The 27556-nt window shown below is 43.9% G+C and overlaps 2 protein-coding genes across 2 annotated transcripts in view; both read left to right on the top strand.

Moving 5' to 3' along the window:
• LOC142312468 (uncharacterized) overlaps positions 1-27556 on the top strand; it is a 419059-nt gene that overhangs the window by 27692 nt on the left and 363811 nt on the right. The window lies entirely within an intron of this gene.
• Positions 10393-15576, top strand: LOC142312465 (uncharacterized). Its single transcript, XM_075351405.1, has 3 exons — positions 10393-10730; positions 10814-10927; positions 13369-15576. The coding sequence occupies exons 1-3, from the start codon at positions 10598-10600 to the stop codon at positions 14739-14741; spliced, it is 1620 nt and encodes a 539-aa protein (XP_075207520.1). The 5' UTR covers positions 10393-10597; the 3' UTR covers positions 14742-15576.

Below are 27556 nucleotides of genomic sequence, written 5' to 3'. Positions count from 1 at the left end.
TACCAAACGCTGAAATCCTGACCGACATCCTAGCATAGCAGGAGCGCCATCTGTGCATACACCGCAAACCTTTTCCCAGATGTAATGCGCTTTTAGAAAAGAACCAACTGCATCAAAAACATCATGTGCACTGAATATTGGTAGTGGTGCAGATTTAATTTCCTGGATCACCTGATCAAGAATATCATCAGACATGTCCTCTATTCTTCTGCGGACAGTGTCATTAGATAAGGAAATTGCATTCAATTTCTGAACATATTCATTTCCAATTATCACTCGAACTATGTCTTTTGCAGCTGGCAACAGTAAATCCTCACCAATGGTGTGAGGTTTCATAGCTCTGGCAATTCTGAGTGCCACCAAATATGACGCTTCAACAGCTGCTACATTGTGTTTATGGTACTGGCCACCAGTGTCAAATCTAGATTTCTTGAGTCCATCAGCTTTGCTTCTAAAATAGCTGATATCCTTGCTAGCAAAGAGTGGATGCTTGCTATCAAAATGCCGTTTTAGTTTGTTCGGCTTCATAGATTCAGCTGAGAGAACTTCACAACAAATAACACATTGTGGTTTCTCAATTCCTGCTGTAATTATTGAGGTAAAACCATACTGCAAGAAATCCTCAGTGTATTTTCTTTTCTTAATATTCTTTTCTACATGATTCATTGTCATGAGACGGTTTGCTAAAGAAAAAATAAAAGATAGTCACGTCTAAAGAGCTTGTTAAAGTTTCCTATTATTTACTATTCCCTGTGTTGTCTTCTATTACACACCTGTTACTATGACCAGGGGGCCGTATTCACATGCTTAAAGCGCACCTGTCACCCCCCCTGGACCCTATGAAGCTGCTGCCATTACCTTGTGGGTGCAGTGAATAGCATCCTAATACATCTTTTCTTATCTTCTTCATCCTCAGGAATGCTCAGAAATTCATCTTTATAATCTTCTTGGCAGCTCCACAATCCATAACATCGCATTACGTGTGTCCGGCGCTGGACACACGTAATGCGATGTTATGGATTGTGGAGCGTCCCCCCCCCCCTTAATCAGGGCCGTCTTAACAGCGCACTGTCAGAGCACTGTCTCTTTATACACACACACTGACATATAAACACACACTGACATATACACACACAGGTTCACACACACTTACAGATCCTGGTCCTCCCCCTCCTCCTCTCTGTAGTTGGCTTGTTCTTTACACTTTCAGGATCTGCGGGTCATGTGATAAAGTCCTTTACCCCTCTGTGTGCAGGAGGCTGAAAGGTCCTTCTCCACACGGCTCCTTTCATGATTAACTCCCCTACACACCTGTTTAACCCACCTACGGGCAGAGGGGCCCCTAGGACTCAGGAGCCCCCGGGCAGCCGCCTACCGTGTCCAATGCGTAAGACGGCCCTGCCCTTAATTAGACATCCTTCCTTATTACAGGGATAATTCTCCATTTATCACTTCTTTTAGGTTTCCTATAGCTGGGTCAGCAAGCTCCATCCCTCAGCTCTTGGGCACATTTCTCATAGAAAGCCTCCCTCCAGATTCATCCAGTTCCCCCCTAGCCCACAGTCAGTGCATAAAAGTATAAAACAGGACATTCTGCTTTAAATGACCAGTTATTGGGCCACAAAAATAACTGGTAGATTCCCAATGTCTGGGAGTCTTACTTGTTACTCCGGAGGGGATGGGGGAGGTGTCTGTCCGGGGGCACACTGTAACACAGTGATGGCGGCGGATCACTGCTGGGTACCGAACGGCTCCTTTATGGCGTGCTCTCCCGCAGCCCTTCAACCCGATTATCGATGCCGGCAGCCACGTTCGTCCTTCGTCCCTGGATTCCGTTGCCAGATACGTGCCACAGATTCCGGATCTGTCCTGGCTGCACCAAACAAGAAGGGGGGACGTCGGAAGTTGGTATCTCCCTAGATCCGATGCGCGATCGATTCATTTTCCTGCGGGGATCCCAAAGCTATGCCGGGAGTAAAGCTAGCAGTCCTGGCATACGGGGGAAGGTGGATGGGGAGGTGAGAGAGGTGGCGACCCCTGTGTTTTGGTCGTTCGACCCCCCCTAGGGGTCGCGACCCCCAGGTTGAGAACCGCTGATTTAGAGGAATGTAATATGTACATTGTGTAATGTTCAGCAAAGATTTGGGTAACAGAAGAATGACTTTCACTATCTACAATTATTATTTTACTTGATAAAGGATAAAAGTAAATGGTATTCACTGATAAAGGGGAGAATAGATCAATAGAGAATTAATCAGTAGATGTAAGGGGAAGAAAAATTCAGAGTTGTCACAATTTTATGGCTCATTGCTGGATATTTGGCTGACAACATCCACTTGTTACACGCCTGTCCCGTGTCTGGGATCTGCCCCTTCCCCCGCTCTGCTAAACTTTCCTGTGCTCCATGTTGGACTTTGTAAGTAGCCGGACACGCTCCATGTGCTGAGCTTAACTGGCCTATATAAGGCTACCAAGATACTCACCTGTGTCCTGGTATTAAGACTATTAGTCTGTGCACAGCGACCTGTCTGCAGTCTCCAGAACATCTCCAGACTATCTGTGGCCTCCAGCACCTCAGCTACCAATCTGCCTGTGGCTTCCAGTATGTCTGCCCCTGTCTGAGGTCTCCAGGACGTCTGCGGCTTCCAATACCTCAGTTACCTGTCTGCCTGTGGGTGTCAGTACCTCTGCAGCCTGTCTGCAGTCTTCAGGACTTCTGCTGTGTGTACACACACGGCTCCGTACACCTCGTAAACATGCGGCTATGCTCCGTACACCTTGTACACACGCGGCTCCGCTCCGTACACCTCATACACACACGGCTCTGCTCCGTACACCTCGTACACACGCGGCTCCGCTCCGTACACCTCATACACATGCGGCTATGCTCCGTACACCTCGTACACACGCGGCTCCGCTCCGTACACCTCTTACACACACGGCTCTGCGCCGTACACATCGTACACACGCGGCTCCGCTCCGTACACCTCATACACATGCGGCTATGCTCCGTACACCTCGTACACACGCGGCTCCGCTCCGTACACCTCTTACACACACGGCTCTGCTCCGTACACCTCGTACACATGCGGCTCCGCTCCGTACACCTCGTACACACGCGGCTATGCTCTGTACACCTTGTACCCACGCGGCTATGCTCCGTACAGCTCGTACACACACGGCTCAGCTCCGTACACCTCGTACACAAACGGCTCCGCTCCGTACACCTCGTACACACACAGCTCCGCTCCGTACACCTCGTACACACACGGCTCTGCTCCGTACACCTCGTACACACGCGGCTCCGCTCCGTACACCTCGTACACACACGGCTCCGCTCCGTACACCTCGTACACACACGGCTCCGCTCCGTATACCTCGTACACACACGGCTCCGCTCCGTACACCTCGTACACACACGGCTCTGCTACATCCACACTGTAAACCCCTCCTGACCCCACACATAAACCTCCCCTCACCCAGCACCATGACAACCAACACAGCAGAGCCCTGCATACACTGAGGAGCTGACCATGTGACCCCTGACTCCTACCCTCCATGTGACATCATCACAGGTCCTGTAAGCACAGAGCAGCCATATATCTAGTGTGCGGCTCTGCAGGTGGAGGTAGGTGCAGGGTATTATATATCTAGTGTGCGGCTCTGCAGGAGGAGGTAGGTGCAGGGTATTATATATCTAGTGTGCGGCTCTGCAGGTGGAGGTAGGTGCAGGGTATTATATATCTAGTGTGCGGCTCTGCAGGTGGAGGTAGGTGCAGGTTATTATATATCTAGTGTGCGGCTCTGCAGGAGGAGGTAGGTGCAGGGTATTATATATCTAGTGTGCGGCTCTGCAGGTGGAGGTAGGTGCAGGGTATTATATATCTAGTGTGTGGCTCTGCAGGTGGAGGTAGGTGCAGGGTATTATATATCTAGTGTGCGGCTCTGCAGGAGGAGGTAGGTGCAGGGTATTATATATCTAGTGTGCGGCTCTGCAGGTGGAGGTAGGTGCAGGGTATTATATATCTAGTGTGCGGCTCTGCAGGTGGAGGTAGGTGCAGGGTATTATATATCTAGTGTGCGGCTCTGCAGGTGGAGGTAGGTGCAGGGTATTATATATCTAGTGTGCGGCTCTGCAGGTGGAGGTAGGTGCAGGGTATTATATATCTAGTGTGCGACTCTGCAGGTGGAGGTAGGTGCAGGGTATTATATATCTAGTGTGCGGCTCTGCAGGAGGAGGTAGGTGCGGGGTATTATATATCTAGTGTGCGGCTCTGCAGGTGGAGGTAGGTGCAGGGTATTATATATCTAGTGTGCGGCTCTGCAGGAGGAGGTAGGTGCAGGGTATTATATATCTAGTGTGCGGCTCTGCAGGTGGAGGTAGGTGCAGGGTATTATATATCTAGTGTGTGGCTCTGCAGGTGGAGGTAGGTGCAGGGTATTATATATCTAGTGTGCGGCTCTGCAGGAGGAGGTAGGTGCAGGGTATTATATATCTAGTGTGCGGCTCTGCAGGTGGAGGTAGGTGCAGGGTATTATATATCTAGTGTGCGGCTCTGCAGGTGGAGGTAGGTGCAGGGTATTATATATCTAGTGTGCGGCTCTGCAGGTGGAGGTAGGTGCAGGGTATTATATATCTAGTGTGCGGCTCTGCAGGTGGAGGTAGGTGCAGGGTATTATATATCTAGTGTGCGGCTCTGCAGGTGGAGGTAGGTGCAGGGTATTATATATCTAGTGTGCGGCTCTGCAGGTGGAGGTAGGTGCAGGGTATTATATATCTAGTGTGCGGCTCTGCAGGTGGAGGTAGGTGCAGGGTATTATATATCTAGTGTGCGGCTCTGCAGGTGGAGGTAGGTGCAGGGTATTATATATCTAGTGTGCGGCTCTGCAGGTGGAGGTAGGTGCAGGGTATTATATATCTAGTGTGCGGCTCTGCAGGTGGAGGTAGGTGCAGGGTATTATATATCTAGTGTGCGGCTCTGCAGGTGGAGGTAGGTGCAGGGTATTATATATCTAGTGTGCGGCTCTGCAGGTGGAGGTAGGTGCAGGGTATTATATATCTAGTGTGCGGCTCTGCAGGTGGAGGTAGGTGCAGGGTATTATATATCTAGTGTGCGGCTCTGCAGGTGGAGGTAGGTGCAGGGTATTATATATCTAGTGTGCGGCTCTGCAGGTGGAGGTAGGTGCAGGGTATTATATATCTAGTGTGCGGCTCTGCAGGTGGAGGTAGGTGCAGGGTATTATATATCTAGTGTGCGGCTCTGCAGGAGGAGGTAGGTGCAGGGTATTATATATCTAGTGTGCGGCTCTGCAGGTGGAGGTAGGTGCAGGGTATTATATATCTAGTGTGCGGCTCTGCAGGTGGAGGTAGGTGCAGGGTATTATATATCTAGTGTGCGGCTCTGCAGGTGGAGGTAGGTGCAGGGTATTATATATCTAGTGTGCGGCTCTGCAGGGGGAGGTAGGTGCAGGGGCTCTGTTATTTTGGGGTCATCATTATCATTAACCCCTTCATGTCCAGTTTACTCCGGTTCTTGATCAGGCACATTTCATATTAGAAAGAGGAGGAGCCAGCACTGCTTGATCAGACATGTCAGATGGGAGATAATAAATCCCCTCCCCCGGTCCTCCATCTGGCCAAAGTGCCCCCCATTCACCCTCCCCATACTGAAAATCTAAGATGGTGGCCGCACGCTGCATTCATCCTCCCCCTCTGATTTATGTGACATGGCAGATGTGACCAAAAAGTCCTCCCCAGGTCCAGCTAAGTCACCCCCTGTCACTCCCCGGTCTCCTGATACCAGCTGCTGCTCCGTCCTCGCGATCCCTACTCATCCTCTGAAAAATATCGTCCGCATGTGCAGAGCTGTTCTAACCCCAGGGCTTGATGCCAGGTGACATTACACAGCTGGTATCAACCCCGTTTATTACCACGTTTGCCACCGCACCAGGGCAATGTGATGAGCCAGAGTGAAGTGCCAGGATTGGTACATCTAATGGATGCGCCACTTCTGGGACAACTGCAGCCTGCTATTTTTAGGCTGGGAAGGGCCAAATAACCATGGTCCTTCCCACCTTGAGAATACCAGATGCCAGCTGTCACCTTCACCTTGGCTGGTGATCCAATTTGGGGGAACCAATGGGGTTTTTTTTAATTATTTATCAATTTTTTTAAAAAAACAGCGTGGGGTGCCCTCTGTTTTGGATTACCAGCCAAGGTGAAGCTGCCAACTGTGATCTGCAGGCTTCAGCCATCTGCTTTACCCTAGCTGGCTATAAAAATGAGGGGAACCCAGATATATTTTTTTATTTATTTTTTGGCTAAATATAAGGTAAACACCCTTCACGGCCACATGAAAGTCACTAAAGGGTCCCAGCTTAGATAATGCTGGGGGGTGGGACATTATATATGTGTTTGTCCATCCATCCATCCTAGCTTTTTAGGCTATGTGTCCACGATCAGTGTTTGCAGCGTTTTGGACACAGTCTTTTTGCTGCGTCCAAAATGCTGCGCTGTGCAGTACAAGCGCAATGGAAGGATTTTTGGAAATCTCCTGCCCACTGTGCTTGTTTTTTTCTTTAGCATAAACTGACCTGCAGCGCGGCTTCCTGAGCCTCAGCATGTCAATTTATGCTGTGGAGACGAGAGTTTCGTCCAAAGGGAAAATAGAGCTAAAGTCCTCAGCAGCCTGAACTTGGATCATGGGTCCGGGCAGCTGCGTTCTCCAGTGGACAATACTCGCATCTCTGCATGAAAGCTGACATTGCGTCCTAGACACAGTGTCACCTGGTCATTGGCACGTAGCCTAAAAGTGAGAAATTTGGCACTACAGCAACATTTTTGTGAAGTACCTGTGGTTTCAAAATGCTCACTATACCCTTGAATGAAATCCTTGAGGGTCCAGTTTTCAAAATGGGGTCACTTGTGGGGGTTTCTGCTGTATAGGTACCTCAGGGGTCCTGAAAACGTGACATGGTGCCCACAATTTTTTTCAATTTTTCCAAAATTCACATGGTGCTCCTTCTGTTATGAGACCTGATATGAGAAGAAATTGGATAACAAACTGTGGCGTCCACATTTTGGTGTTGCCGCTTGAAAAAGTGAGAAATTTGTTGCTAAAGCAACATTTTTGTGGGAAAAAAAAGAGAATTTTCTATATGACGACTTAAGTTTATTAAATTCTATAAAGTACCTGTGGGTTCAAAATGCTCACTATACCCCTGGATAAAATCCTTGAGGGGTCTAGTTTCCAAAATGTGATCACTTTTGATGGAGCTCCACTGTTTAGGCAGCTCAGGAGCTCCAAACGCGACATGGCATTCGCAAATGAATCCAGCCAATTTTACAGTCAAATGGCGCTCCTTCCCTTCCGAGCCCTGCCGTGCACCCAAACATTTGATTTCCAGCACATATGAGGTATCTGTGTACTCAGGAAAAACTGCAGAATAAATTGTATGCTGCATTTTTTCCTGTTACCCTTGTGAATATAGAGCTTTGATATCACTTTGATGCCCATTTTGTGTTAGTTTGATACTTTTTTTGCTGCTTTTAAATGTATTCACATCAGGGCTCCGCACTGTATTGTATTTTATTCTTGTGTTTTTTTTTATTATGTTTGCTGTTAAACCTGTAAAAAAAAACAAAACAAAAAAAAATGAAAAAAATCTAAAAATAAACCAACTTCGGCACCGAATACGAAACTGGATGAATAAGAAACCAACTGCAGCATTGTGTCTGATGTCGAGCGATACCGCTTAGATAATAAGGGAAATGTCTGTTATTACCACATATATACCCTGCCCCCCATACTGACTGACAGCCGCTGAGCATTGGAACCTGCTGTCAGTCAGTGCTGTGAGCGCGGTATACTGAGCAGTGACTAAAACCACATCAGTGCCACCCCATATGACTGAAAGCTGGAGGCCGTCTCAATATATGTCTATGATTGCATTTACATATTTCATAGCTATTTAGTAACGCTTATTATTTTGTATATATCGCTGTTTTTTACCTGGTCGGGGCTAATAACAGAGATTTGGATTGACAGTGGTATTTTCCTATATGTCACACATTTGGAAGGGGGCGGGGGGGGTCAGTTCAGTTTATTTTTATTTTCTTCTTACTTCCCTGGTAACTGGGGCTGATATAATGACTCCGCGGTGACCATATCCTCTGTATATGGGGGAGGAAGCAACGTCAGCTCTTTATACCCTGTTTCATCGAAAATAAGACCTACCTGGAAAATAAGCCCTGGTGGGATTTTTGGGGCTTTTTTGACTATAATTAAAATATAAGACTATGACTGCACTTTGCGTTTTCACCTGCGTTTCAGGTCCGTTTTGAACTGCAGCGTTTTCATGCCAAAATGCATGCGTTTTGATTTTCCAGCAAAGTCTATGGAAAATGTTGAATTCCTGTCCGCACTTTGCGTTTTAAAACGCAGCGTTTAATTTGCATATTTTGTGCGTTCAAAGAAGCAGCATGTCAATTGTTTTTGCCATTTTGGGTGCGTTTTGCTAACATTGAAGTCTATGAGAAATGGCAATAACCAAGAAACATCAAAATTCCAGCGTTTTACATGCTTTTTAGGTGCAGAAAACATGTGTTTTGGACTTAAAAAACGCATGCTTTTTGGACATCAAAATAATGATTACATATGTCCCTTTACACACACACATAGTCCGACAATTAAAATAAAGAAAAATATTAATTTATTGCTATTTTTGCAATAAATATAATATTGCCGCAATAATTTTATTAAATATGTCTATTTCCATTATTTTTCTTAAAAATATAGATTTGTTTCTTTTTCTTCCTTTTTTTTCATTGAGTTTGACTGTTTAAACTTTATTAAGCAGTCTTTATGTTCTAAACACATCTCTCAAAACGCAATTGAAAAAGCATGTAAAAAGCGCTAAAAACGCATCTAAAACGCGGTAAATACGCATGCGTTTTTAGCGCTAATTTGTAGTCAAAACCAACTTGGGCTAAATCAATTACTGCCAGAGGGGGCGTTTTGACATGTGTTTTGGACAACGCAAAGTGCGGTCATACCCTAAGCCCTACTCCAAAAAAAAGCCCTAGTTGTGGTTCCATAGGGAAGTGTCCAAGCAGCTAAAAAAGTTAAATACAGCAGAACTTTTATTTAAGAAAACAGACACCCTCAAAAGAAAGCAGACAAACGCCTCCCAAAAAAAATCGCACTCACCAGGCCCCAAACAATTACAGTTGGCAAGTACCGATGGTGGATGGGCTCTCACATAGAGATCTGTGTCGCTGTCAGGTCCATCACTGCTCCAGCTGCATTGCACCGCAGAGCTGTGTATACAGTGACAGAGAAGGCAGAGGCAGTAATAAACCATCTCTGCCTTATGTAGAGATGGACGGATTTCCTCTCCGTTGCTACATGTTTGCTTGTTGCTGCACTGCTTTTTTATTTTTCTGCCTACCTTCCCATATGAAGGATTGTTTTTGGGTTTTTTTAAAATTACTCATAGTTTTTAATTTTATCATAAAATGGACTGGAAATTAAGTAAAAAGTCAAAGTGCGGTGAAATAGTGGGGAAAAGAAATGAAATTCAACTATTGTTTGTTTTTTAGTGTTGTTTTTACTATGTACACTGTGTGCTGAAAGTGAGCGGTCATACGTAAAGCATCCGATCTCCGCACCTTCTTGGATAAGTCTGAGTTTTGTACCGAACACTGAACTTCAGGTTCACTCATCTCTAGTGGTGAATAAAAATCACTTTTGTAAAAAAAATTCAGTTTGTGTCGCCATTTTCCGACACCGGTAACATTATTCTTTTTGCGTCGATGGAGTTGAGTGAGGACTTGTTTTTCTCTTGGTGAGCCGACATTTTCATTGATACCATTCTAAGTGCAATATGGATAATTCATCACTTTTCATTGTATTTATATTGCTATAAAAATAATGTGCTACTTTTATTGGTCGGTTTTACTATTACATAGCACATTTCATGTTGAAATTTTTTTTCCTTCCCAAGTGATATCTCACCTCTATTATCTGCAGTATTTTACATATCGGCTCATCTCCTTCCCATTCAGGTCCTTATAATATCGGATCCTCTCAGTGGAGATCTTCTGTAGAAGAGAATTCTCCTTATTGCCCCGTGAAGGATGGATATGGACAGGGACAAGATGGCGGAGAGGATATTACACCTCACCCTAGAGATCCTCTTCCGGCTTACTGGAGAGGTGAGAGATTCTGATGACGTCACATTACATCATTCTTATCTATGGGAATAACAGATGGACAGAACTGGAGAGGTGAGGACTCTGGAAATGTCTGGAGTGAGATTTATTACTGTGTCTCTCCATAACCAGGATTACACAGTAGTGAAGAAGACCTCTAGTGAGCGCTGTCAGGCCCCTGTGTCTGAGGGATGGAGAAGACCCCTGAGCCCAATCACGGGGCCTCCACCTCACCCCCCGATACATGAGGACATCAATGACCAGAAGATCTTAGAACTCACCTACAGAATGATTGAGCTGCTGACTGGAGAGGTGACACTGCTGGGAATGCTGGGACATTATACAGTAACGCTATGAAGGGATCGGGGGTGACGGTATCATTGTATGTGTCAGGTTCCTATAAGGTGTCAGGACGTCACCGTCTATTTCTCCATGGAGGAGTGGGAGTATTTAGAAGGACACAAAGATCTGTACAAGGACGTCATGATGGAGGTTCCCCAGCCCCTCACATCACCAGGTAATAGACAGGACTAAATACACACGGCCTATAATTATCTGTATGTAAGGAATGAATTCAGTCCCTGTATGTGTCTCCTCCAGCTCTATCCAGTAAGAGGACAACACCAGAGAGATGTCCCCGTCCTCTTCTCCCACAGGACTGTAAACAAGAAGATCCCGATGTTCCTCAGGATGTGTTTCCTCCAGCTCTATCCAGTAAGAGATATCTACTCATGTACTTTTTGCACTAATTTTGTGTTTACATTTTTAGACTTTCTGCTCTGTATTTTTCAGCTGTATTTTCTTTGCTTCTGCTTCTTCTGCTGTTTGTTTCTAGTGCCTTCTCTATGTTGTTATGAAAGCAACTTAAAGACCTGCAGAGGGTTCATGAATACGCTGTTTCCTGGAAAATTAAGACCTACCCAGAAAATAATCCGTAGCATCATTTTACGGGATTTAAAATAAGCCCTAGTTACAGTCAGGGCCAGCGTTGGGAGGAGTCAAACTGCACAATTTCTCAGGAACCCCAGTCTCTTAGGGACCCCATCACTTGTATTCTAAGGTTGATTATTTAAAGACCTTTGATGACTTCAATATCATGTGACACGATGTAACCAAAGGTCTTTTAATTGCAAGAGTCTAAAAGAACTGAACAGAAGACAGGCTGGCATGCAGGTCTGACATTTTGGGAATGGGAGAGCAAACTTGGCAATTGCACAGGGCCCCAATCCTCCTAGGGGCCCCAATGTTTATATACCAAGTATAGGACTGCTTAAGGCCCTTTTTGACATGACATCACGTGACCAAAGGTCTTAAGTGCAGGAGTCTAAAGCTGAAGAGGAGACAGGCTGGTGGGTGTTCACGCCAATTTTAACCAGCTTTGCCAAAATGGACAGAGCTTGGCCAGAAGAAGGGTGTGATGCCACCGCTTCTCTAATTCATAACAAACTGCGGTGTTCCCTATGCCAGAAATCTCACTCCAGTCCCTGATGTAATTTTTCAGTGTCCATCACCGGTCTTGATGATTTGGAGCCATAATGTTTATCAGCACAAACCCAAGACCCTGCTACCTGCTTTGCAAAGTTACAAAGCCTAAGGTTAGGCCATTAATGTTACAGTTCCACAACACCCCATTAAATATCCAGCATCTGTCTCTAACAGAGGCGGCTCTTAGCCTTTTAAACTTGACTGTTAATTTTTGACAGAGTCATCTTAATGGAACTCGCACAACTTGCGCATACCAACTCCTGTCGGCGCCTTGTGATGCGAATTTGGGACGTAGAAGGGTCACTAAGTTCTCCATTGCTGCTGTATTGTATCTTCTCAAGCTCAAACTATAAAATTAATTAGAGCAATCAGTAAACACTCTAATGAGAAAAAATGATGAAAATACCAGATGTGTTTTTATGATCTAACTGTGTTTTGTAACAAAAAACAAACAAAAACAGGTCAGTATACAAATCTCCATGAACCAGTCACCAGTGTCTGTACACAGAGAGGACGTGTTACAAAGACAGAGAAGGGGGATGGCTTAGCCATTGGAGTTAATGGCCGGTCCGCTTTGGTTACATGCTCATACAGGAAATGCAGATGATCAGTCACATAGCAGCAGAAACTGGGGAATGGAGCAAATACAGGTGAATTGTCACGTAGCTGCTAATAGCTTTTTATTACATGTGGCTTTAACTATTTTATTTTTGTCTTCGAAAAAAAAACCTCTTTGAAATTGTCTATTTTGTGGCTCAATGTCACAAGGAGATTTTTTCAGGTTTTGCCAACTGTCATGGTGGCATCAGGATCTTTGGAGACTCCTCTCTTCCTGCTAACTTCTCTGATGTCTGTGAGCAGCGTAGGGAGACACAGGCATCGAGCCACAGACTTAGTCAGGCTAGCAAGAGTTAATCTCTGCTGGGCTGCTTGTTAATGTATTTGATTAGATGCTGTAGGGGAGCCAGTATCATTCTCTCCCCTTCTGTATATGCTGGCAGGACTATTCCATTAATGCCAGCTATTGTTCATCTATACTGGTCTGGTGAGGTGTTGTGATACAGACTAACTGGTGGTTGTTGTGCATTATTGGTGTGAGTAGTTGTGGTGTTAACCCTTGTTGTCTTTTTGTTGCTGCCTTCCTGCTCTTGCTTTTCTTTTTAGTCTCTCACTGCTTATTTCTATGACTTTTCAATGTGTGTAAATTTTGGTTTACCCGTCTGTCTTAATCTCTTTCCATCATACTCCTGGTCTTTTTTTTCCTGGGGGGATAACAGATTAGATCTGGTCAGGAGAATAGTAAAGCACAAGACTCTGGCATCTCCACCTTCAGGGATAATTCAGAGGTTAGGGATAGCTTAAGGTCTCCTAGCATGAGCGGCAGTATAGGAGCCCCCTTTCCCTCATTAATCTGCAGTCACATTGTGATAATTAATCAGATTATTTACTGTAGCACATTTCAGAGAACTGGTGCTACTGGAGAGATATCTTGGAGACAGGAATGGGAGGTCTGAATTAACAAAGACGTAACTCTTTGATCTCGAAATTGAAATACAGATTCAGAATAATTTTTTCTCTAATTTAATTTCTGATGTTATGTTTTAAAAAAATAAATGTACTTTCAAAATAATATCATTAAAAAATAATAACATTGTGTTTATTTTTAACAGATGACTGTATTGGGAGTTCAGATGGAAATCTAATATCTTCAGAATTTATAACAGATGATGAAAGTCTCACACATGATACATATGAAGAGAATGCTGTTGTCCCAGATATACCTACAGTCCTTCCTAGGAAAGCTCTATCATCTGATCTTTTCAAACCAGTCCAAAATTCAGATTGTCAAAAAGCTTACACTGGGGAGAAGCCATATTTATGTTCAAAATGTGGGAAATGTTTTATTCAGAAATTAGATCTTTTTAAACATCAAATAACTCATACAGGGAAGAAGCCATTTTCAAGCTCAGAAAGTGAAAAATATTTTACTCACAGAATAACACTTGCTAACCATCCAAAAAATAAATCTAGGAAGAATCCATTTTCATGTTCAGAGTGTGGGAAATGTTTTATTCAGAAATCAGACCTTGTTAGACATCAGAAAATTCACACAGGGGAGAAGCCATTTTCATGTTCCGAGTGTGGGAAAGGTTTTATTCGGAAATCAGAACTTGATGGGCATCAAAAATCTCACACAGGGGAGAAGCTATTTTCATGTTCAGAATGTGGGAAATGCTTTATTCATAAATCAGATCTTGTTAGACATCAGAAAATTCACATAGGGGAGAAGCCATTTTCATGTTCAGAGTGTGGGAAATGTTTTATTCGGAAATCAGAACTTGCTGGGCATCAAAGATTTCACATTGGGGAGAAGCCATTTTCATGTTCACAGTGTGGGAAATGTTTTATTCAGAAATCAGACCTTGTTAGACATCAGAAAATTCACACAGGGGAGAAGCCTTTTTTATGTTCAGAGTGTGGGAAATGTTTTATTCGTAATTCAGAACTTGTTGGGCATCAAAGATTTCACACCAGGGAGAAGCCATTTTCATGTTTAAAGTGTGGGAAATGTTTTATTCACAGATCACATTTTGTTAGACATCAGAAAAATCACACAGGGATGAAGCCATTTTCATGTTCAGAATGTGGGAAATGTTTTAATTGGAAATCAGAACTTGTTGTGCATGAAAGATGTCACACAGGGGAGAAGCCATTTTCATGTTCAGAATGCGGGAAATGTTTTATTCGGAAATCAGAACTTGTTTGGCATCAAAGATCTCACACAGGGGAGAAGCCATTTTCATGTTCAGAGTGTGGGAAATGTTTTATTCGGAAATCAGATCTTGTTGAGCATCAAAGAATTCACACAGGGGAGAAGCCATTTTCATGTTCAGAATGTGGTAAATGTTTTATTCAGAAATCAGATCTTGTTAGGCATCAAAGATCTCACACAGGGGAGAAGCCATTTTCATGCCCAAAATGTGGTAAATGTTTTACTAGGAAATCGGGTCTTGTTTACCATCAAAAAAATCACACAGAATAAACCATTTTTATGTTGTGAATGTGGAAAATGTAATTCTCAGAAATCAGATCTTGTTAAACACATGAAGAAGCCGCACAGGGAAGTAACCTTTTTCATGTTGTCAATAATTGAAATGTTTAAATGGTAAATCAAGTCTTGCCGACCATCAGAAAACCAACAGAGCGGAGCAGCCATTCTTGCTTTCAGAATTTGCCAAATGTTTTAAGATTAATGAGGTCCTGTTGTCAGATGAGGCACACGGGAGAAGCCATCATCATGTACTATAATTCAAAGGGTTTTATCCAAAAATCGGCTACAATTGCTCAAGTAAGAATTAGTGAGGGAAAGAACCATTTTCTCTCTTTTTAAACTTATCGTATTTTTCGGACCATAAGATGCACCTAGGATTTGAAGAAGGAAAATAGGGAAAAAGATTGAAGCAAAAAATGTGGTTATGACGCACTGTTATGGGGGAGATCTGCTGCTGACACTGTTACAGGGGATTAGTGAATTTTCTAAATATAATCCAGTACCAAAACTTTTAGAAGTGTCCCTATTGGCCCTTGAAAAGAACTTCCAGGTTCTGAGATGCTACAACCCTCAGCGATCACTCACAGTGATAGAGTGAGGTCCACGACCCCAGCGCTGCATCATCCTTCTTAAGCAGTTCAGTTAAACCTTAAAGTATGTGACAGCACTAGATTATTTGAGAGAGCAATGTCTCGTGCTTAGAGCAGATGCAGCGATTTGTGGGATCCCGCTCTGCACACTGAGATCCCACAAAATGGAAATTCTGGCTCGTCTTTGTTAGTAAGTTGGGTATTTCGAGAGCCTTTAGGAACATTTGGGAAAGGTTTGAAGTATATCACATTGTATATAATTGCATTTCAAAACATGTTTTGTTAATAAATGCTTGTATATATATTCTTCATGCCTGTCTTTCTCTATTGTTTAGATGTGATGATTTTGCCTCAGAACTTCTTGAGTTGAGGCAGAGCTGTAGGCATTTCGCACAAAAATAGTGAGGGGATTGTTGCACAGCTTCTAGTTTCCCAGTTGCAGAAGAAAGTTCACAGAGCGGATCACATGGGATAACAAACTCTTTCCTTCTGGAACATGAGGTAAAAATCTGCACACTAATACAGCATTGTATCTGGAAGAGAAAGTGAAAGCAAAAAGAAAAACAAGAGACTTTTTACAATAAAGTGAGTAAGGAATCTTTACACAACATCGCCATCTACTGTTAGATCAGTATAAAGTCCTCCTTCACACCGTTAAAGAAGTCCTCATCTGTTGCATATACCAACAGGGATGTCACGGAGTTGTCATAGCTGGCTGACAATCCAGTGGCAGAAGTGTTGGAAAATCCAAAATATTTGCAGCACGTGTTGTTAACTGACAGTTCTCTGTTTCTGTAGCAGCGGACTCTATGACCCTGGGAAACTGTCAGTTTTTCCTCTGTGGCCAGCCTCTGACTTCCTTTATAAACCTCACCCTAGGGTGCTTTGGGTGTGGTTTATAGTTGTACTTGGCTGTGGTTTGCAGCAGTCGTTTCCTCTTGTTGTTCCAGAGTCTTCTGTAGTAGCTGTTCCTAAGATAAGTGTTTGACTTTTGCTATGTACCTGGGCTCAGGTGGTAGCATTTGTGTCTTCCCTGTATTGTTTCCTTTTGTCTCCCTTAGCATTAGTGATGTTGACGAAGAGCTCATACCTGCCATTCTTACTTAGGCCCTGATCAGGTTTTGCCTAGGGTGAGGTATTCCTGCTCGACGACAGGTGCAGACCCTATATAGGGTTGGTGAGGGCAGTGAGGGTGAGATGTATTGTCTGGGGTCACCACTTCCCCCTTTCCCTAGTGATAGGGCATTCTTTTCCCCTTCCCTTTGTATTGTAATATACGGCTGTTATAGCTTCTATCCCCAGCCGTGACAGGAAAGAAGTTAATCGCATTCTGCATCCTGGATATGTGGAAGTTGTTAAGTTACTCTGGTCCCAATTTAACAAAGCTTTTATGACAAAAAGTTGTCACACAAGCTTTGAAAAGTCACAAAAATTTGGATCAATTCATAGTTGTGCCAAATTTTGGCGGTTTTTACCATTTTCACTCCAAAATTTGTAGAGTTTGGGTGGGACGGGGGCGTGACACCACAGCTTCTTAAGTTCAATTCATGACAAGCTGCGGAGTTCCCTATGCCAGAAATCTCACTCCAGTCCCTGATGGGAGTAATATTTCTAGCATGGCACAAGGAGGCACATTCCACTCGTCAAATGCTCCAGCTTCATGAAGAGGCATGCACCACTTCATGAATCAGGAGTGGCCCCCTCATAAATTGGGCTCTTTATGTTAGAAAAATGATCCCTTTACAAAGGATAATTGTTGTAATAAAAAACTAAAGAATTTTATCTGTCTGATATCCAAGAGATTATTTTTTTGTGGGGATCCCCACAAATAGAGATAAGCGGACCCGTTGAAGTTTGGGTTCAGCTTTTTCAGTTGGACATTAGATAAAGTTCAGTTTGAGAACTGGACTTGTCCTGAACCCCGTTGAAAGTCACTGATTGGACAGTTCGGGTCTCCGCCCACATGCATCCAGCCACTAACAGAATATTTATTACCGGGGGAGGGATGACGGAGTTTTTTCCTTGTACACAATACATCCTATAACAATGTTTTTATCTCCCCGTGAAAGCCATTCAAACACTTCATGCGGCTGTCATGTCCCCATCGGAGTCCACCCCTGCGACCTCTGCTCCGATCGCCAGGCGACGCCGTGTTCCCAGCATGGATAGTGCTTGTGATGGGAGAGGAGTCGGTGCCCGTGGCTCTGCTGAGCACAAGCTCCGCTCATCCACTAGGCTGAGTTTCCCTGGAACCTGCAGTACCACTGGCTGACTGTAGGTGGCGTGTGTCTTCTAGCTGAAGTTGCCATCATTCCCCTACAGACAATGGGAAGACACCACACCCTTCTTATTCCCCCTCCTGTCATGTGATCACTGCCAGAGATAGTTTGTATTCCTGGTTCCTGTGCTGTTTGTATTTTGATTCCTGTGCGTTGACCTTGCTTGTGTTCTGACAGTGTCACGCTAGGTATGGTGAAGTACCAAGCGAACAGCGAAAGGGAAGGAAAACCCTGTGCCTAGGAAAGGGGGAGAGGGTGACCCCTGACTAAGCCTATCACTGGGCCCTGAGTTCCCTCAGCACCCTATATAGACTCCACACCTATGGGCTAAGTCAGATACTTGACTCTAGGCTTACCTTGATCTGAGCCCTAAATAGGGAACGTATGGGATGAGCTCTTCATCAACTCCACTAAGCTCTAAAGGACACACACTGATAACAAACAAGGGAAAACAACAAACAACTTATTTCTAGACGACTCAGTAAGAAGTTCAGTAAAGAGCAAGAACAATCCTACTGGTGTGTGCAAGCCGCCTGCTTGCATCCAGAGCTTGTGAAGGAACTGAATATCACCAAAACAAGTCCAGAGAAAATGAGACTATTTAAACCCAAGGGAAAAGCAGCTGAATGGAAGAAGAGTTCCCTTAGGTCCTAACGGGGAAAGGATGAAAACCCAGCAGAGGAGATACCAAGTACAATGAATACTGACGGCAGGAAAAATAGAAAGTCAGGGAGCATTGTACGCAGCCAAATGCTGTGACAGAGAGAGACTCTGAAGTGTCATTTACTGGGCTGCTTTCTATAATTTTGATAAAATCACTGTATTATCACTAGGGGATTTTCACTAGAGAACTACAGTAGAAAACCTTCTACTATGTATCCTCTATCTCCATAAGCTCTGTATAGCCCCATCCCACCCATGATTGGTAGCTTTCTGTCTATGCTTATTGTACACAGCTGCCAATCAGTGGTGTGGGTGGGTTTATACACAGAGCAGCACTTCCGGAATTAGTAGATCTTAAACTGATGTTTATCAAAACTTCAGCAAGCAGCCAAGTAAGTGACACATCCCTGAAACCAGGGTCTCTGCCCCTACATCATGCCGTTCTGAGATGAGATAGCAAAACCCAGTGACTAATTCCATTTAATGGATGGCCAGATAGACATCTATTTAAGGAAAAAAATTAGATCTGAAAATTGGAAAACCAATTCAGAATATTTTTTTCTCTAATTTAATATCTGATGTTATGGCTTAAAAACAATAAATGTACTTTCAAGAAAATATCATTTAAAAACTAATAACATTGTGTTTATTTTTAGCAGATGACTGTATTGGGAGTTCAGATGGAAATCTAATATCTTCAGAATTTAAAACAGGCGATCAAATTATCACACATGATACATATGAAGAACATGCTGTTAACCTAGATATACCTCCAGTCCTTCCTCGGAAAGGTCTATCATCTGATCTTTTCAAACCAGTCCAAAATTCCGATTTATCATAGAATTGTAAGCAAAATAAAAGTTACTGAAGAGATGTGGAACATGAATCGGCTCCTACAAGAAAAAAATCATTTTCATGTTCAAAATGTGGGAAATGTTTTACCAGTAAATCAAATCTTGTTAACCATCAAAAATATCACACTGGGAAGAAGCCATTTTCATGTCAAGAATGTGGGAAATGTTTTATTCAGAAATCAGATCTGGTTAGGCATCAGAAAATTCACACAGGGGAGAAGCCATTTTCATGTCAAGAATGTGAGAAATGTTTTATTCAGAAATCAGATCTGGTTAGGCATCAGAAAATTCACACAGGGGAGAAGCCATTTTCATGTTCAGAGTGTAAAAAATGTTTTATCGTAAATCCGAACTTGTTGAGCATCAAAGATCTCACACAGGGGAGAAGCCATTTTCATATTCAGAGTGTGGGAAATGTTTTATTCGGAAATCAGATTTTGTTAAAGGTAGGGTGTCACGGTCTTTTTATTTTTGTATTAATAATAGTGATTATGAAATCAAGTATTTTTAATACAAAATTAAATTCACTGTTTAGTTTTTATTTAACTCTAGTTTTACTGAAGCCCTGGAGGCTGCCATCTTGGATTTGGTTTTTGTAACGACAGTTACTCACCTCCTTTATGGCAGCCCCCCTGGGCATAGAAGACAGTGGTCGGATTCCGACCCAATTTAGTAACATTACAGAAGGCGTCTGCTGTAAAATGGACGCGCCCCCTGGGCTGTCCAGATCACAGCAGAGGGAGGAGATCAGCGCCATTTTTGTGGAGCACATAGCATACGCTGTGTGCTCCACTTTCCGCCTGTCACCCGCCGGGATGGATGGGGTGAGTACTGACGCCGGGCACCAGTGATTGCACCATTAGTGATCCTGGCGTGCTGCTCCCCGATCTGCAGCGCACCCTCCTCCATTCTGCTGCTCACCGCTCACCCCTCCAAAACTCTGCCGTGCACCCCTCTCCCACTCTGCTGCTCAACTCTCCCCCACTCTGCTCAAAACCCTCCCTCCCCGCGTGTACTCACTTAGGGCCTCCGTCAGCTGTTAGTGATTGCTGACAGGACAGGCTGCTGTGGGCGCGGGTTTGAGGTGAGTGCATGTTGCTGGGAGCAGTGATCTGCAGCCGGAGCGGCACTGCTCTACAGATCACCCCTCTTCGCTGCATGTCACCTTGAACCTCCGATCCCAGCCGGCAGCACAGTATGGGGGCACAGATGATGAGGAATGTTTCCACTCACTGACAGCAAGCAGAGAGATTGGGAAATATTTCCATTTAATGACAGCAAGCAGAGATGTTGGGGAATGTTTTTACTCAATGACATCAAGCAGTCATATTGGTGAATGCTTCTAATCACTGACAACTAGCAGAAAAGTTGGGAAATGATTCAATTCATTGACAGCAAGCAGAGATGGGGAATGTTTCAATTACTTGACAAGAAGCAGAAATGTTGAGGAATGTTTCTATTCACTGAAAACAAGCAGAGATGTTGGTGAATGTTTCTGTTCATTGACAGCAAGCAGAGATATTGGGGAATATTTCCACTCACTGACAGCAAGCAGACGTGTTGGGGAATGTTTCCACTCACTGACAGGAAGCAGAGATGTTGGGGAATATTTCCACTCACTGACGGCAAGCAGACGTGTTGGGGAATGTTTCCACTCACTGACAGGAAGCAGAGATGTTGGGGAATAACTGGATTGTGCCTGATGGCAAAAAACTGATGTGTGAAAGAGGGATCAATCACTCTGTGGCCACAACAAAATGGCTCCACACTGTGTCCCTACATTTCATTTTCCCTTATCCTGTTGAAAACACCCAGATTGGGAGGGGGAGGTGTGACATCACACACAGGAGGGCAGATTCTGCCCACTTTTACTGCAGCTGTAATCCAGGCTAGTTCTACAGTAGGATTTCTGTAGAATTTCAGCAGCTGCTCCCCCTAGTGTTTAAGAGTGGAATATATCAAACTTAAATTATTTTTTTTTCTATTTTTCTCAATTAAAAACAAATAATTTTATTTAAACATAACATTAAATCATTAATACTTTATATTTTTTTGGTTATTAAAAAAAAAAATTGACGACACCTTCCCTTTAAGCATCAAGGAATTCACACAGGGGAGAAGCCAGTTTCATGTTTAGAGTGTGGGAAATGTTTTATTCAGAAGTCACATCTTGTTAAGCATCAAAGATCTCACAAAGGGGAAAAGCCAATTTCATGTTCAGAATGTGGTAAATATTTTCATTGGAAATCAGAACTTGTTTTGCATCAAAGATATCACACAGGGGAGAAGCCATTTTCATGTTCAGAATGTGGGAAATGTTTTATTTAGAAAATCAAAACTTTTTGTGCATCAAAGATCTCACACAGGGGAGAAGCCATTTTCATGTTCAGAATATGGTAAATGTTTTACTAGGAAATCAACTCTTGTTGAGCATGGAAAATTTCACACAGGGGATAATCCATTTTTATGTTCTGAATGTGGAAAATGTTCTCAGAAATCGGATCTTGTTAAATATCTAAAGAAGCCGCACAGGGAAGGAACCTTTTACATGTTGTGACTATCTGAAATGTTTAACTAGTAAATCAATTCTTCCCAACCATGAGAAAACCCACACAGTAGAGGAGCCATTCTTGCATTCAGAATTTGACAAATATTTTTATCATTAATCAGTCAAAGGGTTTTATCCAAAAATCAATTGCTCAAGTAAGAATTGGTCATGGAAAGCACCATTTTCTTTCTTTTTAAACTTACTGTATTATTATGACCAAACGACGCACCTAGGTTTTAGAGGAGGAAAATAGGAAAAAAAATAGAAGCAAAAAAATGTAGTAATGAAATCTGCTGCTGCCTCTGTTATGGGGGTAATATCAACCAATTCTGTACTAATGGTTCCCATCCTGGGGCCCTTTCAGTTACATGTGTCGATCATCCTGGTGTATACATTGTTCCCCATCTTTGTCCCATCCTGGTACACATGATCCCCATCCTGGTATATATGGCCCTCATGCTGGGCTCATCCTGGTATACATGGCTCTCATACTGGTATATATGGCCCTCATACTGGTAAACATGATCCTCATCCTTGTATGTATGGCCCTCATTCTGGTATGTATGGCAATCATCCTGGAATATATGGCCCTCATCCTGGTATATATGATTCCCATCCCGGGCCCATTCTTGAATGTATGTCTTTTATCCTCGTATATATGATCCCCATCTTGGTACTTACAGGTGAAAATGAACCCTCTTACCTCTTGGGCTGCAGGTTTCCCCGATGATATGTCCGGTTCTGCTGTCATCTTGGTATATATGTCACTCATCACACTGCAGAAATAATAAAAAAAAAATTATTATACTCCCCATCCCTCTGCTCCCCCAGTGTCCGGTGTTGTCTTTGATGACGGCAAGTGAATTCAGTGTGTAAGTGACACATCGCATGACATCACTGCCATGCACCTGCAGTTACACGCGGACATCAGCTGCTGGAATATTCACTGCTCTCCACACCCAGAATTATGGACTTGGGGAGCAGTGAATATTCATTCTCTAATAGCAGACACATGTGATTACCCAGCCGCAGCATTAAGTTGGCGGCTGGGTGATCATGTGTGCCCGCTATTAAAGAGAATGAATAGTTACTTGTCACTATGCCTATAATTCCACCCACCCCTCAATGCCGGCTTCAGTGCCTAGAGGTAGACGAGATTATAAGAGTGAGCAACAGTGAATATTCACTTTTGTTATTAGCAGGCACACTGCCCCGACGCTGGTTTCTGCCTCCTATGACCCACTTCTCTGCCACCCCTCCAGCCACGGTCAGGAGCATTCGGACTATGAGACAACACCCCTCCCCTCCCCCTTCCTACACGTGTTTTTATTTTTGGCTGGGAAATGTGTCTTAGGCCCCCTTCACACGCACGTGTCTCCGGTACGTGCTAGGTCCGTCCCCGCATGTACCGGAGACACGGGCACACGTAAACCCAATAGGTTTAAAATCAATGGGTTTATGTGCACACACGTGTGCAGCCATTGGCCCGTGCCTCTGTGTGGAGGAGACATGAGCCCGTGTGCTCCACACGGATGCATGTCCGTTTTTCTCCGGTAGCACGGGTGTCACGCGGCCCGCACACGTACCACACGGATGTAGTGTGGATGCGGTCCCGTGTGACACGCGCCGTAGAAACAAACATGTCAGAGAAAAATATAAAAAATCTTTACTCACCTTCTCCAGCCATGCAGTCTCTGTCGCTGCTGTCACTTGCTGCCGACCGCCGCTCATTATGCTCATTTAATATTCACTTCACTGCGGCGGAAGCAGCAGCAGCGGGGAGTCGGCAGGAACGGAGACCAAAGATCAGCACCACGGACAGTGACGCCATGGACAGGTGAGTAGTTTCACTCCCCCACCCCCACCCCTCACATATTGGGGTAAGACCCTATGCGCTTGTTTTTCCACAGCTTTTTCTCCATGGACAGGTGAGTTGAAAGTTCTCGTTTTCCGTGTGTTATCATGGATAACACACGGAGAACACACGTAGTGCCATAAACATGGCACACGGAGGGGAAAACGCACTTTTGACACGTCCGTGAAAAATACGGTAATTGGGTAACAAATAGTAAAAGTAAAAAAAAAGTACAATAGTCACAATCACATATAAAGGGGCACAAATCATTATGAATGTGTCTAACCGTTTCAGGCATCGCCCTCTTTCACTAAACTTCTCTTACATTTTAGAATAAAACATTTCAAAAGTCACAAAATGTTTGAACAACTAAGGTGTGTTGCACAAAATTACTTTTACACAATACTTTCTAGGGCAATGTGTTTGATGACTTTCCCTTTAAATAGTGCTTATCACAAATCTGTGGCTGCCTTTGATTTACTAAATATAAGTATAACACTGCACACTCTCTATTTAGCAAAACGTTGCCAGAGACAGGCTTTTTTCATGCAAGATTAACATATAGTTTATTTACAACAGCGATAACTGAGATTCTTTTTTGATGTTTCGGTCCTCCTGGATCTTGGTCACAATCGCTAGAGAGAATAGAATAACAACAAAAATAAGTGATAATGCTATATACAATCAATTATGCAATATTTATATTTACAATTATATACATAAGGCAAAGATAGTCCTCAATTAATGAAACATATACGTAGTATCAAGGTACATCACAAATGTGATTGTTTTTTTTTTAGAAAGTAGGATGAGAAAAGTATGATATAGTGGATTCTCACCTAATTTGCATGTAATCATGCATAACAGGATCAAATGTGGAGATCTGTTAAATCTCTTTAGAGTGGTCACTTGGCTGTTTGGAATATAGCCTAAGGGGTACTTCTTACACAGCGAGATTGCTAGCGAGATCGTTGCTGAGTCACAGGTTTTGTGACGACTGTAGCAATGACCTCATCAGCGATCTTGCTGAGTGTGACACTAAGCAGCGACCTGGCCCCTGCTGCAAGGTCTCTGATCGTTACACACTATTCTGGTTCATTTTTTGGTCGCAGTGAAGCACGCATCGTCGTGTTTGACGGCGGGAAACCAACGATCTGACTGTAGAGACGGCATCTGGCAGCCTGCAAGCGGCGGTACGCTGGTAACCATGCTACACATCGGGTAACTATGCAAAGCGCTTTGCTTAGTTCCCCAATGTGTACCATGGTTACCAGCATACGCCAGTTACAGGCTGCCAGACGCCGGCACCCGGCACACGAAGCCAGGGTACACATTGAGTAACTATGCAAAGCGCTTTGTTTAGTTACCCGATGTGTACCATGGTTACCAGTGTACGCTGGCTCCTGGCACACGTAGCCAGGGTACACATCGGGTAACTATGCAAAGTGCTTTACATAGTTACCCGATGTGTACCCTGGCTACCAAACACAGCGTTGTTACACGGGTTACACGGGTCGCTGGTCTCTGATCGCTGTGGAGATCTGCCTGATTGACAGCTCACCAGGGACCATGTAATGACCCTGTAGCGACGTACCAGCGATCCTAAACAGGTCGTATCGTGGTCGGAATCGCCGGTACGTCGTTTAGTGAGACAGTACCCTTAGTTCAAGCAAGAAAAAGTCAGGTGTCAGTAGACAGATAATTGGATGTAAAATATGGAGAATAAGTGGGATTTACCAGTTAAGATATTAAGATATGAGTACAAGATTGCACTGGGAGTGATTTCAAGGTATCAGGTTATGTGGGGTGTGATCACACCTCCTGGTAGCAAGCCAGTCTGAATCAGCATAAACAAATAATGTGTATTAGTACAGGCTATTTGGTGCTGGGGAGATAAGGTGCTTAAGTAAATAGAATAATACAATACTTGCGGTCCTGCTTATGTCTGCCGGTCCTCCGGATTTGTGGCTGTGTGCAGTCTATGTCAGCCGGTGCTGAGTTTTTAAATGCTGCCGGGAATGGAGTCGGAGTTATTTCCGGGACGCTGGTGTATGCGCAGTAGCGCTCATAGGCTAAACTCGATTACCATATATAGTGTAATAGAGGCGTAATTTTGTACTGGCCATATGTGAGACTATCAGGGATCACTGTGAAGAGCTTAATATAGGTTAATAGGTATATAGAATCTACTTATATCCTCATGAATAAGAAAAAGAGAAGAGTATAGGGTAGATATATGAACATTACAATCAAACCAGCAGACAAAGGGGGTGGGGTAGTTATCATGAACACTAATGACTATATTAGTGAAATCAAAAGACAAATAATGGATACTACTACATATGCGAAAATAGACACAGATCCAACTTTTTCCATTCAGTGGAAAATACATGAGCTAGTGACCGAATACCTTGAAAATAAAACAATAAACAAACCAAGATATTTCTATACAACCAGCATCCAATTACCCCAGTCTTCTATGTTCTTCCTAAAGTACACAAAAGACTTGATAAACCACCAGGACGTCCAATAGTCGCCTCGACATATTCTATCTTGTCACCCCTTTTAGTCTACTTAGAGAAGATCCTAACACCACTAGTCAAGTACGCCAAGTCATTCATACTTGACACCAACGATTTTCTAACAAAAATCAGAAACATTAATTCAATATCGGATAACGATATACTTGTCACCTTTGATGTGGAGCGCTTGTACACGTCTATCAAACACGATTTGGGCATTGATGCTACCAATAGAGCATTGAACAACACCTCCCTCAGCCAGAATGCTATAGAATTTTGTCTTAAATTACTAAGACTGGTTCTAACAGAGAATTTTTTCCTGTTTCAAGACTCTTACTATAAACAATGCTGTGAGACCGCGATGGGGGCCAATGTGGCCCCTGCTTATACTAATCTTTACATGGACAGGTTTGAAGAGGATTTCATTTATTCAAATATCATATTTCAGGCCAATACTCGTCTATGGGTCAGCGCAAAAAAAGGGGGAGCCAGCACTGCCTATGAATGGCATGCAATAGTAAAAAGTGTAATATTCACAAATTCATTCCTGCTGTAACAATTCAATGAGATTTTTTGCAAATGATTGATCAATAATTTGAGCCCCCCTGTCACATCACGGGAAATCTCTATAGGGGGGTCCCTACTCTATATTATAAATTACTATTGTACCATATGGTTGTGTTGCCCTGGCAAATCCAGGTAGTCACAGATGACAGTACCCCCCACAAAGGGGTACAGTAATCGCCTCCTCCTTGGGAATTTAACACCACATCTCACACACAGGAACACCAGCCACAAAGCCTAGTCGCCCCCCCCATGACAGCCAGGAGACACCAGTGGGCGGGACCAGGCAGATGGGAACGCCCACCTAGGGGTCTAAAGGTGACAAGGGGAGGGAACCAGTGAGTTCAGTTTAGTTTCCGTTTGAGCTTTCAGTTGAGTGGAGTCTGGAGTTAGAGCTGGAGGCGAGCAGACAGAGTCAAACACTGAGGAGTGTGCAGTGTGGTCAGGGATGGAGCCCTTGGACCACGGGAGAACCGACTAGGTGGCAGAAGGCAGTGTAGGGCCACAGGCGATGGAGATCCGGTCACGGGAAACCTGAAGTGAACTGGGGCAGGGTTGTAGCCTGCCGGGTACCGACAACGGGAATCTGGTCCGGAGGCTGTGCACAGGCGGGGTACCTGGACCCTAGGATGAGGCAAGCTTCAGGCCCCTTGTTAATTAACCAGCGGGACAAGGTACCAGGCCTTGTTTCTGAAGAGAGAAGTCCAGATAGAGCAAACTGGCAGCCCAACGCGGTGGATAGGGTGTCCGCCAAGAACCCATTAAATCCCACAGGTCAGAGTTTGTGGGTAACGGCTCCCTCTGCGTACAAAGCTGCAGGGGAGCGGATTTCTACCGTTCCAAGCGGGTTTAATCAACACACAGCAAGACACAAGTGCAGAAGGAATGATCCCTACCTTGTTAACCTGTGTGCGGGACCAGCACACCTCTC

Source organism: Anomaloglossus baeobatrachus, chromosome 5 (assembly GCF_048569485.1).
Source record: "Anomaloglossus baeobatrachus isolate aAnoBae1 chromosome 5, aAnoBae1.hap1, whole genome shotgun sequence".
Classification (NCBI taxonomy): Eukaryota; Metazoa; Chordata; class Amphibia; order Anura; family Aromobatidae; genus Anomaloglossus; species Anomaloglossus baeobatrachus.
This window is presented reverse-complemented; position numbering and strand designations above follow the sequence as displayed.

Coding starts and splice junctions, on each gene's coding strand:
- LOC142312465 (XM_075351405.1), top strand. CDS start 10,598: ATGTGTCAGGTTCCTATAAGGTGTCAGGACGTCACCGTCTATTTCTCC. Junction 10,731..10,813: donor CCAGCCCCTCACATCACCAG/GTAATAGACAGG, acceptor TGTCTCCTCCAG/CTCTATCCAGTAAGAGGACA. Junction 10,928..13,368: donor GTTTCCTCCAGCTCTATCCA/GTAAGAGATATC, acceptor TATTTTTAACAG/ATGACTGTATTGGGAGTTCA.